This window comes from Taudactylus pleione, unplaced genomic scaffold (genome assembly GCF_031769625.1).
Source record: "Taudactylus pleione unplaced genomic scaffold, aTauple2 ptg000360l, whole genome shotgun sequence".
Lineage (NCBI taxonomy): Eukaryota > Metazoa > Chordata > Amphibia > Anura > Myobatrachidae > Taudactylus > Taudactylus pleione.
Window position 1 is genome coordinate 6,734,617 of NW_028284761.1, and position 19,931 is coordinate 6,754,547.

At 45.5% G+C, this 19,931-nt stretch overlaps 1 protein-coding gene across 1 annotated transcript in view; it reads right to left on the reverse strand.

Moving 5' to 3' along the window:
* PKHD1L1 (PKHD1 like 1) overlaps positions 1–19,931 on the reverse strand; it is a 426,685-nt gene that overhangs the window by 11,376 nt on the left and 395,378 nt on the right. The window contains exons 62-75 of the mRNA XM_088444365.1: positions 17,598–17,701; positions 16,910–17,036; positions 15,073–15,194; positions 14,871–14,961; positions 13,373–13,521; positions 13,157–13,279; positions 11,881–11,992; positions 10,529–10,645; positions 10,278–10,443; positions 8,270–8,502; positions 6,034–6,201; positions 5,764–5,921; positions 4,918–5,047; positions 785–1,138 (exon numbers count right to left, since the gene is read on the reverse strand). Of these exons, the coding sequence (XP_088300491.1) occupies positions 785–1,138; positions 4,918–5,047; positions 5,764–5,921; positions 6,034–6,201; positions 8,270–8,502; positions 10,278–10,443; positions 10,529–10,645; positions 11,881–11,992; positions 13,157–13,279; positions 13,373–13,521; positions 14,871–14,961; positions 15,073–15,194; positions 16,910–17,036; positions 17,598–17,701 (2,154 nt within the window). The remainder of the gene's footprint in view (positions 1–784; positions 1,139–4,917; positions 5,048–5,763; positions 5,922–6,033; positions 6,202–8,269; positions 8,503–10,277; positions 10,444–10,528; positions 10,646–11,880; positions 11,993–13,156; positions 13,280–13,372; positions 13,522–14,870; positions 14,962–15,072; positions 15,195–16,909; positions 17,037–17,597; positions 17,702–19,931) is intronic.

Here is a 19,931-nt window from a genome sequence, read left to right on the forward strand (position 1 = left end):
TTGGGGCTGTAATGCTCTTCTTGAAGGCATAACTCATAGGGCCTGATTCAGACACAGACGCTATGCTGCGCTCGCTCGCATTGAGTGATTTTTCGCAATCTGCGCTTGTGTATAATTCACAATGCGCGTGCGCGAACCAGTCAGTGCGATAGCAAAGTGCTCGCGAGTAGTCTGCAGTCGGGCCATTATTTTAAGTGACAGATTGTGCCGTTTGTGGGTGGTAACAGGGGAAGGTGCTTGTGAACGGGGGTGTGGATGTGCAAATGCAGGCGTGCCTGACCGTCAGAACGGAGTTTAGTGGGTGTGCATAATTAGCGAAGTAGCGTCATTACACACGTGACTGGGATGTATTTTAGCCTGAATTGTTGTGGTGGGAAAAGGCTACCACAAGCGCTGCGAGCAGCTCCGATGGCTCTCGATGTTCCCGATTAATTCCTACAACTGCCGGAGATGACGTGTGTTGCGAGTGGCAAAGGGGCGTCTATATGCAGGTGCGAGCGCATAGTGCGGCCATTCGCTATCACTTAGTGGGCGGCTTTACGCGATGCAGTGCGAGCGCATTATTTACATATCCGGCCCCTTTTCGCCAGCGAGCGGCCGCAAATAGCGACTGGATCTGAATCAGGCCCATAGTGCACAGATCCACCAGCTGCAATTGCACAAAAACTGGTATTGATACTATGAAATTGGATTTTCGTAGCACCTGTAGAACACAAAAAAAATAGGAAACCTTCAAGAGGTTCCCATTAAAGCTCCACACCCCCATGGCATTTCCTGTACTTGCCTGTGGAGTTGGTACTGGTAGAGTTCATCTGTTCTGCGGGAGGATCTGAAATCTCCACTGAAACGGTGAGTCCTCCTGCGGCCCTCTTCCTGCGCCTGGAACCCTCCTGGATTATCTTCGTAATGCGAATCTTGTTCGCTGGGATCTTCAGGAAGAGTGCAAGGTTCGTGACGAGGTTGGCACCGTAAAACTGATCCAGCGTCATTGCCGGTAGGTTAAATGACACAACAATCAGAGGAGATGTGTGTATTTCCACGGGGCTGGGTCCTCTGACCAAGATGTACAGCATGTTATATGCACTGTCAAAGTAGTTTTCTCCCAGAACAGAGGAGTTGAGCTGAGGCATATATTGTCCTTTTATAACAATGACAAAGAATAGAGTACTTAATCAACAGGGCATATTTGACAGTTGTATAATAAATCAATGCTTCCATACTATTGCTCAATTACCAGACAAAATATGTATCAAAATAAATAATGCATACCTGTATGCCTTATATGCAAATAGTACTTGATATATATATATATATATATATATATATATATATATATATCATAGCACATGTTAGCATAGGATTCTAGGGGTATATTTACTAAACTGCGGGATTTTTAGAAGTGGAGATGTTGCCCATAGCAACCAGTCAGATTTTACTTAACATTTATCCAACACCTTCTAGAAGATAGTACCTAGAATCTGAGTGGTTGCTATGCCAAATGCAGCATGGCCCACCGCTGTCGCTCCTGACAACGGCAAGTGTGTACGCACTTGCCGATGCCGGGACCCACTGCACGATAGACCGGCTTGGTACACATCGTTAAATGTGTACCCAGCATAAGGATTGATGCTAACCTTTATGATCTTATAACATGAACTTATACCATTGTGTTATTGATATGGAATGTTATCCTATAAATCACTAATCTTTATAGTCCACATGGCCTCATCAACGAGTTTTATCATTCACAAAGAGTGATAAAACTCGTTGCGTATGATAAATGGTGCTCCAGCCAATCAGCTCCCAACTGTCATTTTTCAAACAGATGACAGCTGGGAGCTGATTGGCTGGAGCTCTAATATCACTTGTTGATAACTGAGGGCCAAAATGTGACTGTAACCTATGAGTAACGAGGTTGAAATTCATTCACATTTTTGGTGTTTAGGTAACGTCAGTACATGGCAGCTTGTGTTTTGTTACACGTTTTGTGAATTTTAGGTAACCAGTGCAGCACTTTGTATAATTATGTGGAGGCAGAGGAGCAGTCATTACACCGGTTTTATAATTTTTCATAAATTATATAAAGAGAAGTCTTGGATTGGTCATAGGCCTCATCGGCACTTTTCCCAGTAGACCAGTGGTTCGCATGACATCACAGAAAGGTTTCAATCATTTCTTTAAACTTATTTATCTCTGTTTTTTGATTTGCATAAGAAGAATCACATAAAAAACAAAACACATTAGGCTGCAACACCCCAAACTGTATAACCCAGGCTTCCCGGGACAGGCCCCTATCTTATGTACATACTTTTGTCTGGCTCCTGTGCACAGGACCTTATTGCATGCATCTGAGAGTAGAGACAGGTGTCATTCCTCTTCACTCCTCCCCTCTCTTCCTCTGTCCTCCTTTACCATCCCCCTTCCCTTCCCTTCCTTGTTTCCCTTCCTTTACTATTAGGATTGGTGCAGAGACAGCACCTGAGGCAGATAGAGGAGTTCCCACAGCATTGCAGAGTTCATGTAAGTGTGTTGGGGGTATGACTGTTGTGTAGAAGGCTGTTTGGGGGGGGGGGGGGGGGTCTATTAATGTTATGTAGGGGCTGTTGGCATATTAACATTCTTACATAGGGACTAGTGGAAGTATTAAGCTATGTGCTAGATGGTATTATGCCATTTTTGGGTATCCTTATTAAACGAAGGGAACTATTATGGCAACATGAGGATGGAGGGGGCTATATTATGTTAGAGGGGCTATTATTACAATATACTTTCTCTGTATTCAGTGTTGGTGCTAATAATTAATGTCTAGACTCACTGGGTAGAATTGAAATGTTATTAGCTTAATATTGTAGTTGTTAGATGTAAAAATAGGCCTATTTAATAAAAGTGATTGCTATTAATTTAATGTCAGGACTGATCGGGGGAAACAAAGCCTATTCATTAAATGTGTTTCCTACAGTATTCATTTAAAGGCAGGCTAGCTGGAGGAAGAAGGCTTATTAATTATATGTAAATTATATTCATGTCAGGGTAGCTCAGGGGGAGGGGCCTGCATGATAACATAGGCGCTACTGATCTCAACTGGGGGATGCTCGGGGGAAATAGACTAGTAGTTTATTACATGTGAATACTATGATTTAATGTTGGGGCTGGTTGATAACCTGTGGCCTGATTCACTACAGAACGCAACTGTGAATGCAATAGCGATTACGCACGTAGTTCAACTGCGATAGTACGCTAATCCATGGCGATCGCTATGCTGCCGCAGCACTACATAAGGACGCCCACCTTACCTTACACACATCCGTAATGTTTAGCAAGACTGCGAAACCATCGGTACAATCACGTACCATCGCAGCCTCACGCACACTTACACAAGATCTGACCTTACTCAGAAATTGCTAACAGCCACGCTGTCAGGCCTCAGGCTGCGTATGGCATTGCAGTGGATAATTTATGCATGCCCCTGCAACGGCATTGAAGCGCACTGACACGCCTGCGTTTCGCCGACCCGCCCCCCCATCACCACCCACAAATAGCACCTCCTGTGAATCACTCTGTGATGGGTCTGCGTGGTCACCACGATCACAGTCCCGATCGCAGTGGCCGGTTTGCGCACTGCGATGCATACGCACGGACAGTACGCAACAATCAGCCGATTGCATGCGCATTAGCAATTGCGTTCCTTGCTGAATCAGGCCCCTAGTGCATTATCTAGAATGTATTAGATAAATCATAGCTAGAATCTTTTTGGTATGGGCAACGTCTCCACTTGTCCTTATATGAAGTGTCAAATAATTTACACCCTGATAATCTGTCTGGATGTGGAATATTAAGGGCCGAGATCTGCGAAAAAGTATCGCCGATTGCGACTTTTCACCTGTCGGAAACTTATCTCCGTTTTCAATTCCATACGCTTTTCGCGTACGCGGAAAGTCAACACAAAGGTGGGGAAACCTCTCAGAACCTTGGGACAGCCCCCCCCCAAAGGGCAACTGCGTCAAAAAGTTCCAGGAAAAAAAACTTAAGAACACCCCAAAAAAGTACTTTGAATTTGGGGGCAAAAAAGCACAAAGTGGGGGGACAAGTTAGCAAACTAGCGAAATAAGGTTCTGGGGGTGCTCTAAGAAGGGGTCAAGTGTTTTTGGGATTGCAGGTGCTTTTATGAGGGAGGAATTTCTCTTTTATTAAAACTTCTCTTTAGAGACATTAAAAGATGTTTCCACCCATTTCAGGTACCCCAAATTTCACAGGACTACTTATTTTCACCCAAAAAAAACTAATCGGGCACTACTACATTGGTCCCCAATGTGTCTGCATCTTTTTGGGGGGGTTCAAGCTGATTTCCCGATTCTATCACCACTTTCCGCCTGTTCTGACTTCACATGTTGCCGTTTTCGCATCTTTTGGAATTGAATAGGGCGAATAGCGGATACGCGCACGATAAGTTTCCGCGGCTAAAAGACGCGATGTAGGCGAAAAGTATGGCATGCAAAACTTTATCGCGGGTGCGAAACTAATTGAATACCGCTCTAAGTCAACATTCAGAATGTCCACATGTTCAGAATGTTGACATGGGCAGAATGCCGACATTACACTATTATTTCGACATTACCAGAATGCCTACTGCCGTCATGTCGCCAATGAGCTTTTGCATTGCGTGTCATCGAACCCTAACTCTAACCATAACCCTAATCTAACCCTAATATCGACTGCTGACATTCTGGTGTCGACAAGCTGAATGTGGCCATTATTACTGTATTCTGTCTTTGTATGAGATATTCTACTGACAGATTCCTATTCTATATGGGACGTTTATTCTTTAGTATAGCCTGTGTAAGTGGCTTTTATGCATTCATTTTCAGAAAAGGAGGTCACAGACTATTGTAAACCTAAAAGGTCATTGCATTAACTTACCATCATAAGTTGGGGCCTGCAAGGTGAAATCGGATCCCTTCCATTGTATATTAGTTGGGTTTTTATAGACACCGTTAACATAGACATCCAGGCGCTGGGGATTTGAGAAAAAAATCCCAACTCGGACAACCTGGAAAAAGAATAAGTTCAGTGTCAGAATGTTGGACCATTGTTGGAATGCAAAACCAAAAAGGGGAATGCAAAATAGTGTTGTGCTATAACAACTATGGGCCTGATTCAGACCCACTCGCAAGCGGCTGTCCGCTCGCAAGTGGGTCGATGTTGTGCTCTGCGCATGCGCACGACGGCGGGAGCTCCGTCGTGCGCATGCGCCAGACGCGACGAGCGAAGGACTTTCCTTCGCTCGTTGTGTCTGATCAAAGAGGGCGTGCTGTCGATGTTGATTGACAGCACGCCCCCTTTGGTGGGCGTGCCGGGGGCGTGCCACCCTGACGGGGGCGTTCCCACGGGAATGCCTCCCGTCTGAAGCCGGCCCCACTGACATCACTAGTGATGTCAGTGGGAGTGATTTTGGCTCTGATAGAGCCAAAATCACTCCGGGGCTTGCGTTGAAAACCTCAACCGCAGGCTCCGGCTCGCAGTTTCGATGGTCGCGATGGTCACGACCATTGCGGCCAACAAACTGCACGCTCGTATAGGCTGTGGGTGGTGACCCACAGCTATACGAGCGTCCAGGAGGACGCTCCATTTTTATGGAGGGCGGCCCTCATTCAGAGCGTCCGGCTCTGAATGAGGGCCTATATTATATAGCTTTTGTAGTTTTCAGTTAAATAAAGGAATTGCCCTAAGTTGATACAAAACCCTCTTGTTTTCTCAATCTCTTACTTTTGTATTGTTGACGTTCAGTAGCATAAGACGGAGATTCTGGGGACTGGTGCTGGTGAAATAGATGTCAAATGAGTTGTTTGTTGCCACGATTGAGTGGAACAAGGAGACTCTCTTCTGACAGGTGTAGCCGGAGCACCAACCATGGTCCTGGGGCCCTAAATTATTAATAAAAATGGAGATGATCTAGTGTGAGAGCACTCAGAATGCACACACACAAGGGATGAACAAACGAAGACAAAAAGCTGAAATATTCAAGCCTGCACATACCATTAATAAGATCCACATATCCATCCCCGAGCACGGCCACTGGGGAAAGTCGTCTGGTCTCGGTGTCAGGGTCTAGACTCTCTATAACGAGCATCTCGTAGTTCAGCCCGCTGCATTTGTAGCTCTCCCAGGCTGACATGTAGACACAGGTGTTATCCCTAATGATCCCTTTGTAGAAGAGAAGCAGAAAGCAGATTAGTGTTTTTACCTACTAGGAGCCGTATTCAATTACAGCGGATCCGCGATACTTTTTCGCCTCCCCGGACTTTTCGCCTACATCGCGTGTTTTGCAGGCGGAAAAGTATCGCACGCGTATCGCCGTATTCAAGTTGAAAGTAGGCGAAAACGGGACCCGGCGAAACTTGGACAAGCAGAAAATACTGTCAGATTTGGGGAAATCAGCCTGACACCCCCAAAAAGATGCTCTGACCTGGGGGTTAGCTATGATACCCCCCGATTTGGCTTGCTGAAGGTATTTGTTGTTTTTAAACGGGCTAAATAGGTGCTAAATAACGTTTTTGTATAAGTGGTGCAGAATAGTATTCAGGAGTGTTTTTTGCAGAAAATAACTTATGCCAGTAAATTTGGGGTACTTGAAAATGGGGGTCAGCATATTTTAAAGTTGCTAAAGTTGTTTAAAAAAATCGTAAAAAATCCACCTGCCGCAAGCACCTGCAATGAAAAAAACACTTGGGGCATACTTGGGGACCCCCCAGAGTCAAGTTCGCTAGTTTTTAACTTTGTCCCCCAACATTTTTTTTTTCCCCCAAATTCAAAGTGATTTTTTTGGGGTGTTCTTAAGTCTTTTTTTTTTTAAATTAGACACAGATTACCTTTGGGGACTGTATGAAGGCTGCACGGGGGTTTCCGTAACGTTGCACCCCAAAACCCCAATTCTGCACTTTTTTCCGCCTGCTACTCATAGGCGAAACTTTTCCACCTATTACATTGCATTGACTTTCCGCCTAGGCCGAAAGTCTTTCAAATTGAATACGGAGTGAAATCAAAACAGGCGAAACTGACGTCATCCGCGAAAAGTTTCCGCCAAAAACACGAGAAAACGACTTTTCGCCTCAAATTGAATACGGCCCTAGGTTTGTAGTAAAGAAGGAGTCAGAGGTAAGGACTGGATGTTACTGTGAAAACCTGGACTGCGGAATGGTTATCTGCTTCTCCTTACCACTAGTGGATGCGTTAAAATCCACATTAGTAAGTTAGAGTACATATTTAGGGCCTGATTCAGAGCCGTTCGCTATTTGCGGTCGTTCGTTCAAAAACAAGGGGTAGCTATTCAAATGATCCCTTCGCAAATTGCAGTCTGTTCCCACCTCTAAGTCTGAACGAGCGCGCAAAACATATGCTCGTTTATTTGATAAAAACGCCCCTTGGCCACTCGCACCATACATCATGTCCGCTATTTATTAGATTAATCGAGTACATCGTACAGCGTATGAACTGCTCGCTATTCTTGTGGTTGGTTTTTTCAACCGCTATTTTGCGAGCAGTTCTGAGTTAAAAAAAACCCAGTGACGTGGTCAATGACGTTGCTGTATTAATTATGCACTCCCATAAAACGCCCATTTTGACCTTTAAGCACGCCTGCGTTCGAATTCCACTCCCCGGTTTTCAAGCTCCTTCCCCTGTTACCACCCACATACGCCTCATTCTGTCACTCAAAATAGCAGGCATTCACTATTTAGCGAACAAACGATTTTCGGCCGCACTGACTGGTTCGCGCATGCGTACTAAAAACCGTACGCATGCGCAGATGTGCGAACATCGCTCGGAACGAGCGTACTGCCGCTAGCGAGCGGCTCTGAATCAGGCCCTTAGTCAGCAGTCAGTTAAGCTACCAGTATGTTTTTGGAATGTTTAAAGAAACAAGAGTAACCAGAAGATATCCACAAGATGAACGTACAAACTACACACATATCCATAGGGCCCTGGATAGGAACTGAACTTATAAACCCAGTGCTGTGAGGCAGCCATGCTAACCACTGTGCTGACGTGCTGGTATTTGAAAAATTTGGATGATAAAAGCATTTGCCAGTGAAGCTGCTTCTTGCAGACATGATAGTTAAGATTAATGGGAACATTGACCTACTCCAAGCCTGTGTCTCTCCAAGTGTTGTGACACTGCAAGTTCCAGCATGCTCTGGCAGACGGCCGATAGCTATTACAATTCCAAACGACTGTGACTGTTTGGTAGAATATCTGGAATCGTCGGGGGTCTTACCTTTGTTTGGAGCCACCTCTGACACCGGGATGCGGCTGCCATTCAGGCTGGTCAGCATCACTTTTGGAATGCGATAGTCTCCGAGGCCGTCACTCGGGTCTCCGTTCCACTGGTACTCTGACTGTGGCACCACAGCCCCAACTGCCCCCAGGAACGAAGCATCCAGATCTTTCAGCAGTGACTTCTTTTTAGCGTCACAGTCCATATCTACGCAGTCAGACGGGTTGGCTTTGCTGGGGTTAGAAGAAAACCAAAAAATGTAAAGTTTGTGATACCTAGAACATGGTCAGAATTCTAATAATTAGAAATACACTTTGGACCTTATTCAGACCCGCTCGCAAGTGCTGAGCGCTCGCTAGCGGGTCGATGTTTAGGCCCTGCGCACACGCAGCGGCCGCACTGCACGTGCGCAAGCCCCGGAGCGAGAGAGAAATTCTCTCGCTCCGGGGCTCGCTACCAACGGAGCGGCTGTCGATGTTGATCGACAGCTCGCCCTGTTTAGTAGGCGGGGAGGGGGGGTGGTTTCACAAACGCAGGCGTTCCTTATGGAATGCATGCCGTTTTGAGGGTGGCCGCACTGACATCAGCAGTGATGTCATTGGGGAGCTTCCTGCTCGATCCGAGCAGGAAGCTCCTTGGGGCTTTCGGTTGCCGAGACCCAACCTTAGGGTCTCGTCGCAAGCCCCGATGGACGCGACCATTAACCTGGTCGGTCGCTAAAGCTGTGGGTGGTATCCAGGAGGCCGCACTTCAAAACACAAGCGTCCGCCCACATTGAGAGCGACCGCTCGCATTTTGCGAGCGCCTCTGAATGACGGCCTTTATGTATTAGGAATAAACACTCACTTCCACCTACTCCATTATTAGATATAGAAGAGTCTGTATTTACGGTAAAGATTACGCAGACAGAATCACGTCTTAGTTCATGTTTATGGAGCTTTGCGTAGTTAGAAAGATTTGCTTTTTGCATAGTTATGGATTGGCAGAATCAGCTATTGTATTATGTGTTTACGGTCTATAGGCCAATCCCATCTAGCCTCTCATTAGCATAGTTATAAAATGATACATAAGTGAGGATGTGGAATGTTATGTCCACACAGTCTGAATGTAGACACTGCAGTTATGTCAACATGTCGACACAGCCATAATGCCATTGTGCATGTCAGCAGTTGACATAGTGTTTTTGTACTGTTAGAACCCGAACTACAGCCTAAACCTAATTCTAAACATGTACTGCCGACATTGTGACTGTCGACATAACGACCATGTCTATTTTAAGTCCATGTTGACATGTTCGCTGTCGACATTTACCATGTCGACATTCTGAATGTTGACAGTTTTGATAGATGCCGATTACTGGCGGCTTTGCCTGCCGGATTTAAAACAGCAATAATATTAAATGCAAAACACACCCGGTGTTGCAATTATAATTATTGCTGTATTAATTCCAGCAGGCATTTAACTGACAATCGGCAGATTTCAAAACCTGCCGCTTAGTAAATATACCCCTGGATCTCATCCATATACAATGTGATGAATTACCTTCCGCTGGCATTTCCATGGCAAAACGCGTTTCTAGGTGCCCTTTCACCAATGTTGTACCAAAGATTCAAACACATAGAAGTGACGCGTGTAATATGTCCCATGACACCAAGATCAATGTAAGCCACACGAGGGGTTAAACTGAGCTGTATTTTAGGAGACTGACTGTAAAGTTTGAATTAATGAGGAGGGGGTTTCTGAAGAGGAACGGAAGTAGGTGAGACAGGACTGAGATGAATTTATTGCTTCTACTCTTCACATTTTCAGTAGCCTCCACCAACCCGCAAAAACAGGATGAGATTCATTTGACATGTTATAAATGGATGCACACCTTGAAATACACTTGCAGACAAGTACGCGCATGTAGAATTGGGGGTCTGCAATTTTTACAGTGTGTAAGTGGACCTTCATGATTTTCAAGATATTAATTTACTACAAGAAGCCATTTTTCTGGAGAGCAACTTACGCCACATCGGGTCGGTGGATAAACACTTTCTGGTCTGCAGAACTGTTGAACATTCCTATTCTGGAGACCTCTATTGGGTGCTGCAGGTCTTCATTTTCTGGATTTGTCATAAACATCACATTGGCCTCTCCAGAACACACATTCTGGTATCCCACAAACGTTGTATCTTGAAATGAAACAACAATTACAACACTGTATTACGTGACGTGTGGTTGGATGTAAGACTTATTAGGTAGATAGAGAGGGTTTACCTTCCACGGTCATTAGGCCGCTGATTGCATTATAGCTCATTATTCCTGCATGTGGGTGTCCTGGAGCCATGTTATGGCCAGAGACAAAGGCTGGCCAGCAGATGCCACTTCTACCGCCTGGGAGACAAAATAAATATTAAGTGATATAAAACTTTTATCTATACTATTATACGCATGACTTCATACTATAGGGGGAGATGTATCGAGCCTTGGAGAGAGATAAAGTGGAGAAGTTTTTTAAAGCAACCAGTCGGCTTGTACTTGCAATTTATGTAGCAAAGTCTATGAATTGACAGACGCTGATTGGTTGCTATAGGCAACGTCTCCATTTTATCTCTCTCAAAGCTTTGATACATCTCCCCCATACACTTTCCTGTATGGTATACCAACATTTGGGAGGTTGCAAAATCAGGGTTGTGGTGTGGCTGTGGTAAACTGGTGGCCTGGTCACATCCCCTGGTGATCATTTTTTCCCCACAAAAGAAAGTTGTTTTTTAAGCTCCATGCTGTGGAGACACCTGCCCCAAAGGTGTGCAGCAGAATTATACCTCCCAACCACCCAACCTCCCAACCACCAAAACTATCAACCACGAAGCCTCCCAACTACCCAACCTCCCGACCTCCCAACCACCCAACTTCCCGACCACCCAACCTCTCAACCACACAAATTGGGACAAAAATTCCTTCCTATCACGGGATAGCTGGACAGTCCAATAAAATCCAGGGTGAGGTGCAGATAGCCATTATGGGGGGGTGAGGGGGCCTCATCCCCAGGGCACAATAAAGCATATTGTGGAGTCACGCAGAAGATACAGGGGCATGGTAATGCGGTTAGCTGAGAATTGGTATATTACCCCCCTTTCTAACCCATTTCACTAGGAATGTGGGAGGGTTACCCGCTCTGAAGGGAGGCCATAGGGAATGGGAGACTAGGCCAATATGAAACTTTGTATTAATGCTCAAATTTTTTCGTCTGAGACAGATATAGGGCAAACTCCTCCTTCTAGTTCCTGACCTGTGTCAGTTGTGGAGGCTCCGTGGATAACTGAAACCTGGTAAAATAAAGTCTTACCCCAGTCAGCCAGAACTTGTGTAGGTAATATGTGTAATATGGTAATATGTGTCAGTAAATAAAGGGTCTAGTTGTGGCTCGGGATGGGAAGCGTGCTAGATTGGAGAGGAGCTGCGCTTGGCAGGGATAGTCTTCAAGCTAATGATGGAGGTGAGAGAAGTTGTCCCTACTAAACCTCTATGATTTGCAGAAGTTTGAAATAGATTTTTAATAGAGGACTACGAAAAGGAAAATAAGCCCTTCCCTCTTTTCGTGCACTTTTAGAAACCCCCGGTATTACCTGTCAGTGGTCTGGAGCTGCGATCGATGATAGAAAGTCGGATATTAGGATCGCTGACTGTCAAGACGTCGCTACAATCAAAATCTGGGCTACTTCCAACGAACAAGGAGTTCTGAAAAGAGGAGGAACATCTCAGTATAAAATAACCGTAAGGAGCCTGATTGAGAGTCGATAAAAGCGCGATTGACCGATATTTTAAGTACAGCGCATGTATCTCAATTGTTGCTGTACAGAGATTCAGAACAAATCTGGGAGTGTGGATTTTAGTGGTCATTGTGGGGAGGTAAACGGGGGGGGCTTATCAGAAGTGGGAGTGTCACGGGCATGTCGCTGACAGCGACTAAATAAAGGGGAGATTTACTAAAGCTTGGAGAGAAATAAAATTGTGAGAAATAAAGTACCCACCAATCAGCTCCAATCTGTCATGTTACAGGCTGTGGGGGTCATTCAGACCCGTTCACGAGCAAAGGACGCTTGCAAACGGGTCGATGTTGCCCCACAGCGTATGCGCACGACGGAGGGAGCTCCGTCGTGCGCATGTGCGAGACCCGGACTGCGACAGCCAAGCTGTCGCTCCAGGTCTCGCACCAAAGGGGGCGTGCTGTCGATGATGATTGACAGCACGCCCCCTTTGGTGGGCGTGCCGGGGGCGTGGCGGCCAGACGGAGGTGTTCCCATGGGAACGCCTACCGTCTGAAGCCGGCCCCACTGACATCACTAGTGATGTCAGTGGGAGTGATTTTGGCTCTGATAGAGCCAAAATCACTCCAGGGCTTGCGGCAGCGAGACCCTACCGCAGGGTCTCCGTCGCATGCCCGATGGTCGCGATGGTCTTGACCAACGCGACCATCATCATGGACGCTCGCATAAGCTGTGGGTGGTAACCCACAGCTATGCGAGCATCCATGAGTACGCTCCTAAAACAGGTAGGAGGGCCCTGATTCAGAGCGAGCGCTCTGGTCAGAGCGTTCAGCTCTGAATCAGGCCCTGTGTTTGAAAAAATGAGAGTTAGGAGGTGATTGGCTGGTGGTTTATCACTCACAATTTTATCTCTCCCCAAAGCTTTATTAAATCTCCCCCTAAAGGCACACAACCGCATTATGCATGAACAAAATAGTTCAGGTAAATACTTGCAACTATACAAACAAGGGAGACGACGTCAGCAGATTACAACCTTCTGGGTATTTAAAATGAAAGTTTGTACCATATAATAACATTTTCATCCAGAGAAATAAATGCAGAACAATCGCCGATTAGTAATTCTTCACTTTCTTACCGAGATGTGAACGGTTTTGTTGGAGAATTGGTGGGAGGTGGCGGCAGGGGTGTATATAATAGGCAGCACCCCCATCCCATTCTCTGCCAGTAACACCTCTGAGATCCGCACCGAGGGGACGACCTGCAAATCAAAACGCACCAGAGATTAAACGCTACAGTGTAAAACCACGACAGAGAGGCTCCGTCCGCCTAGTAATGTAATGTCATAGGTTACCTGGATGTAAATGCCGTAATCCCAGCATTTCCATACTTTAAATCTTCTTACAAGGGAGCAGCCTTCAAGCCCATCTTGGTTCATATAGACCCCGTATAACCCACCATGCGCCTCATTGTTGAACCATTGCTTGTTGGTATTAGGGACATCTGTAACACCGAAATAATCCATTGTCACTTATATACCTGCTATATGTTGTTACAGCGCAAACCCGAATTACAGTTCACATAAACGAGCCACTAAGGGTGTGGTATATTTTGTCAACATTCATCATGTCGACATTCATTATGACGATGTGAGAATGTCGACATGGTCGTAATGGCGCCATGCCAAACATGTTGACACTGAACATTAACAAAACATTCCTGGTGGTCTAAAGGTGATTTATCTGGTACAGCGGATCCAGCGGTGTCTTCCAGGTCTGGCGGTGATTCCAGGATGATTTCTGGCTATAAGTATCAGTAACACTGACCTCTAACCATCCCCCTAGTGCCTAACCCTAACCAGTGCTGTAATTTGGCACAGTTACGCCCTGTGCCGGCCCTGCCCACTGAGCGTGCAACATCATGATTTCGCGCAGAAGGGGACATGACTGGCAGCTCCGGTAAAGCAGCGCTGACATAATCCTGGCTGCAGGAGCAAGGATCGGTGGGGGGGGGGGGGGATGTGGTGCCACCCACAGAGCCTCTGCACTCGGTACCAGTGACCCATAGCTAGTTACAGCCCCTCCTCTCCCATAGCCTAACCCTCCGCTGGCGGTCCCTGCAGAACGTCGGCTTTTCACGTGTCAACATTTCACAGCAGCATTCTGAATGTGCCGACATGTAAATACTGACATTATGACTACAACCCTTATCTAGTATGTATGAAGTCACTGGTATGATTAGCATGCAATGGATCAAGTGCCATAATATTTTCTAAAATAACTTGGTCATCTTGCATGGACAAACATCATCATTCCAGGAATGATGATGTTTGTCCATGCAAGAAGACGTTTTGCCTCTTTCTGAGTCCCGTTTTTTGGAGGGAAAAATCCGAATTCTGCATGCAAATTCGAACCTATCCGAGCCTGCACATCCCTAATAAAAAGCATGGAAAATTTTATAAAATTCCATTACTACAACACATGTTAGCTCTCATGCATTTTAGCTGTTTTTGTGACAATGAGCCTCATGGATGTTGCATATAAATAATAAACAAAATAATACAATTAAACAAAAGGAAAAATCTAAATATTCAAAGTTCTGCTGCTGCTGCTGCTGCTGGGACCAGTTTGCAATAAGTTTTGAAACTAAATTAAAATACTGTTGTAATAATCCCACCAGAGCTACTAGATACTATGGAAACAATTTATTTTTTTTTGTATTAAAACTAGATTTACTTCCCATTTAATATGTATAAAACATTTTCATTGACCAAAACAAAATCACTGTGTTCTATCATTTTATTCTAACACAACAAATGGTAAATTTAGTTTCTCCATTGACCCATTTCCCACCTGGACAAGGTTCCCCGTCGATGCGATATCCAACTCTTTCAAACCCAGCAACCACATTATCCTGCAGCACGATGTCGGTGCCTTCGTTGATCTGGAGATACAAGTAGTAAAACGGTATGAACTTGTCTGCGATGCATGGCTCGGCTTGTCACGTTTGTTCCCCTGAGGAACACATTTCCAGCTAATTATAGGGAGTACAAACCTCTATGCCAGCGTGCCACAGGATGTTATTTGCTTCCTGTCTGTTTTGGTAGTTACCAGGCCAAACGGCGAGAGCGACAAGATTCCCTCTCACGTTTACACGTTCTCCCCATATTCTGATTCCTAACAATAAAATATTATTAACTTTTTCAATATTGTCACAAATTAGCAATTAATAAATGACAAAGCATTATATATATATATATATATATCTCAGACTTGAGTGTATAATTTGGACCTAAGCCGTGGGCTTGCCTACTCAATCTGTCAAATGTAGTATCCTGCATTGAACCCATGATGCTGACTTGTATCAGGTTATGTGCCTGCACAATAACACGTTAGTAAGGTATGCTGTAGGGGAAATTGTTTAATAAAAACAATTAATTGTGCTGTTGCTGCTTTACAATTATTTGTTAAGGTGCCCACACACATAGCGATGTGCACGCGATCAGCCGATGTGTACGATTTCCCTTGAAACTCTCCCCGGCAGCTCTGAACACGATCGCCACACGATCTGCACACTATTTGGTGTCCAATCTTCATACGATCTCTCCTGCAGTCAGACTTTCACAGTGCATTGCTTTCTCAGATCGTCAGATCTGCCCTACAGCACGGCAGATCTGACGATGCGATGTGCGACCAGCGGGGACACGCATCGCTTCGTGATCGTGAGTGGGGACTCACGATTTCCTCACGATTTTGGCCTATTTTACACGATTTGTCATCACGATTCGTCGAAATCGGCCAAATCGTGTAAAATATCTCTATGTGTGTGGCCAGCTTTAGACTATTGCCTACACTGAGTCCTCAGCTATTTAAGGGCAGGTATTTGAGGTTTTATATAATCTGTTTATACTGAATAGATGCTGTGTAAGGGTGTAGTGTGGCCATTTGTTAGCATAATAGATTGTTGAGATGTAACAGACCATTATGGCTACCAGCAGCTCACTGTATTAAGGTGTTCCCACCGGGATGTAGTTATGAGACCGACATCTATCGTAATCCCGATGCCTAAACGGCTAAGACGCCAGCCCGAACAAAGGTAAGTCCAGGGCGCCATTAGCGTTAGCCGCAGGGGGGGGGAGGGTTAGGATTAGGGAGTCTAGTGGGGTTAGGGTTAGGTTTGGGAGGGGGGGAGATTAGGGTTAGGCACCCCTGTGGGGGAGGGTTAGGGTTAGGCACCCCCAGGGAGAGATTAACGTTAGGCACCCCCCCGGGAGGATTAAGTTTAGGGAGTGTTAAGAGGGGTTTAGGGTTAGGCACCCCCGGGGGGAGGTTAGGGTTAGGCACTAGGGGTAGAGGTTAGGGTTAGGCACCACTGAGGGAGGGTTCGGGTGGGACAGGGGAGGGTTAGGGTACTTGCCTGCCCCAGTCGGGATCTTCATCCTGTCGGGCATCCGCTGTCGGGATTTGAACCAGCGGCTAAACAGCCACCGGTATTTCAATCCCATTCCGTTACCACCTTCCCTTGGCTCTCCTCATTCCACCCTGTACCACACCATTGGAAACTGCACAGGAATGCCAGTCGGTGTGTGTTACTGGCCAGCTTTGGTTTGGGAATGACACATGGTCTGGCAAATGAGACCGGATAAATAGCTCCAAGAGCCATATTTTGAATCCTCATGGACATAGCCTGTGAAATCGGTGGAAATGGTTTGTACATTATCAAGGTTCCATAAGTGCCTTCAACATTCAGTCATTATGGAACCAACCTACACAACTCTACTCTTCACATCTTGAGTTCTACTCCTGTATGAGGCAGAACCCACAAAAGAGTTTGCCCAAAAGGTGACTGGACAAACTTGATAAAACATTTGGAGACATTGCACATGGTTTACCTTCTCCCACGGTGAAGTGGATAATATTGTCATCAATGTCAATTCCATTTGTGTAAAAAACACCAATTGCTGGAGAAAACCCATTGTGGAAGGCACAGCCCTTAACGTACGATTCGTTTGAAGATACCTTAAGACATACGAGTATTTGTTAAATTGATAACATTAGGGTTATTATGTGACATAATGGATTATTGATCTTAGTCACAACTTCCTACCAGTTGGCTACAAAGTATAGTGAAAAAACTATTGGTGTCTATTTTCACTGATCCTAATAATCCAGGTACATCAGGACATCACCTTTTTCAATAATTTTGAATTTGGACCACATGGAATATATCACTAATGATGTGTCTTCCTTGACCTGGGGAATGGTTCTCCTGTAGGTCAAATTCTTCATTATTATGTTAACTCAAGCCTTAGGGGTGAACTGAAACAACCTTTGCACCAAGGTAAATATATGACTGAATGATGAATTACTACAAGCCAACCATGAACTAACCCTCTGCTGGGGCTGTGACTATTGTTATTTTTAATGTAAACAAATATTGCTCAAATTACACCAAGCAGTTGCAATGGTTGCCCATGCTTCCTTTAGAAACAACCAACAAACAAGTCCCCTATAAAATATCATGTTGACTTCCTTCCAGTATTCCAGACATTGTCTACAGACTGGGTAAATAAGACATACCTCTCCAAGGTTGAGGAATGCCAACGAATAACGTGGGTCTGTGGGATCTCTGTAACCTTCCTGTCCGGTGTGGTAGAATTCAACATTCTCAATTCTTGCACTGCCTTCAAAGACAAAATGATTCAATCAGGGAGGAAGTTAATTAGTCGACACTAATGCTGGGCGATAGTCAAAATTTCGACAGCATCATGTAGACCCAAGAATGCTGACACGATAGTAATATTAATATAGAAAAAGGGGGAGGGAGCCTGACTTGGTAGATGGGCACTCATTTTTGGCCAAATATTCGCTACTAACCCCATGTATACTCAATGTTAACGGAGTATATTCTTAGTGCTTATAGTGTGTACCTTCATTTTATTTTTCTTGCATGGTGCTACAACTCTGAGCATGGCAGCACCTCTTGCTATATTTAAAATTAGGGTGTGCAGTCTAACCCCCTAACCCCTTCCTCTATCTTTGTGTATATAATGTATACTTGAAAGTAGAGACTCCTACCTGGAATTAGCACCCCTCCCATCTGCCCAGGGGCTTATCTATAATGGGTGCAGGGTGTGCGGTGCACACGGGCCCCTGGGGACCCACACCGCACACCCTGCATTTATATTGTCTTATACTTACCTGTCCGAAATGAGTCGGCGCTGCAGAGCAGCAAAAGTCACTAGGAAAATGGCGGCGGCCATTTTCCAGGAGACTCACACATGTGCAGTACTGCTGTCTCCGGGAAAATGGTGCGGGCGCCATTTACCCTGGTACCCACGCATGCGCAGTAGATTCTGGCACTAAACAAGAATCTACTGCCAGAGCTGCACCGTGGGACCGCTGGACAGGGGAGGGGGCCTGCACTGAGTCTGCACACGGGCACCCTTCTCGCTTAAAACGCCCTTGCATTTGCTCTTTTTAATCAACACAGGTTCCTGCATTGCTGCCTTAAGCCTGTATTCAATTGCTGGCGGAAAGCCCCAGACTTTTCGCCTGCCGGACTTTCCGCCATCATCGCTAGTTTTGCCTTCGGGAAAGTATCGCGCTCGTCCCAGCTATTTGCCCTATTCAATTGCAAAGGACGTGAGAACGCGTCCCGGCGAAACTCAAACAGGCGAAAAGTGCTGTCAGATTTGGGGAAATCAATCTGACACCCCCCAAAAGATGCACTGACATGGGGGATCACTATGGATACCCCCGAATATCCCTACTGAAGGTATTTGGGGTGCTGAAATGCTCTCAGTGCTGCTAATTGGCGTCTTTGCACAAGTGGTGAAGAATAGCATTTAGCAGTTTTTTTGTCAAAAATAAGTAGTCCCAGCAAATTTGGGGTACAATGAAAATGGGTGCTAGCATGGTTAAAAATCGCTAAAGTGCGTTCTTAAAAAACTTAAAAAACGCCCCATCAGCAAACACCTGCAAACAAAAAACCACCTGGGGTATACTTCTGTGACCCCCTGGAGTCTATTTCACTAGTTTTTAAGTTTGTCCCCCAACTTTGCTTTTTTTCGCCCCCAAAACGAAAGTACTTTTTTTGGGTGTGCTAATGTTTTTTTTTTTACTTTTTTTGATGGAGTGTACATTTGGGGGACGGTCCCAAGGCTGCAGGTGTGCGGTAACACCCCAAACACCCAATTCTGCACTTTTTTCCGTCTCCATTCACAGGCAAATCTTTTCCGCTGGTTACAAGGCGCAGACTTTTCGCACTGGTGAAAAGTCTGTGCAATTGAATACGGGGACAAGTTTCCGCCTGGCGAAATGACGTCATCGGCGGAAACTTTTCGCTGATCTCGGCTATTCGCCGGCAATTGATTACGGCCGGCACTATTATGGCAAGTCCTTAATAAATTAATATAATGTGTTAGTATTAGGGATGTTAGGTATCCATCTGATGGGGTTCACCTTGATGTGGTAGGGGGGGATGCATTTTTGGCCAAACAAGTGCTAAGAGCCTCATTTATAGAACTCAATGTTAGTTGTAGAGCTTATCTAAATTATTTTGGCTATCAGTATTCTTAGTGCTTAGAGTGCGCACCTGCAATTTCTTTTTCCTGCGCGGTAGGAACACTGTAACTGTGTCGGCATTATAACTTTAGACATGATGCTTTACCATCATGTTTAAAGTTACAGTTCCAAGTTCCAACACGGTTACAATGCTGTAAGTAACATTACTACCGCTAGGGGTGTGTGGCCACTGCGACCACACAGAGCGCAGGGCTCTGTGGGCGGTATCGTCGCAACCCCGCAGTCCCTGCTTCTGGAATGGCACCCTGCAGCCAGCACCGCTGTGGAAGTGTTATCTGTAGCGTCCTTTTGGACGCTGCAGACAGGCACCATGCCATAGTTACAGCT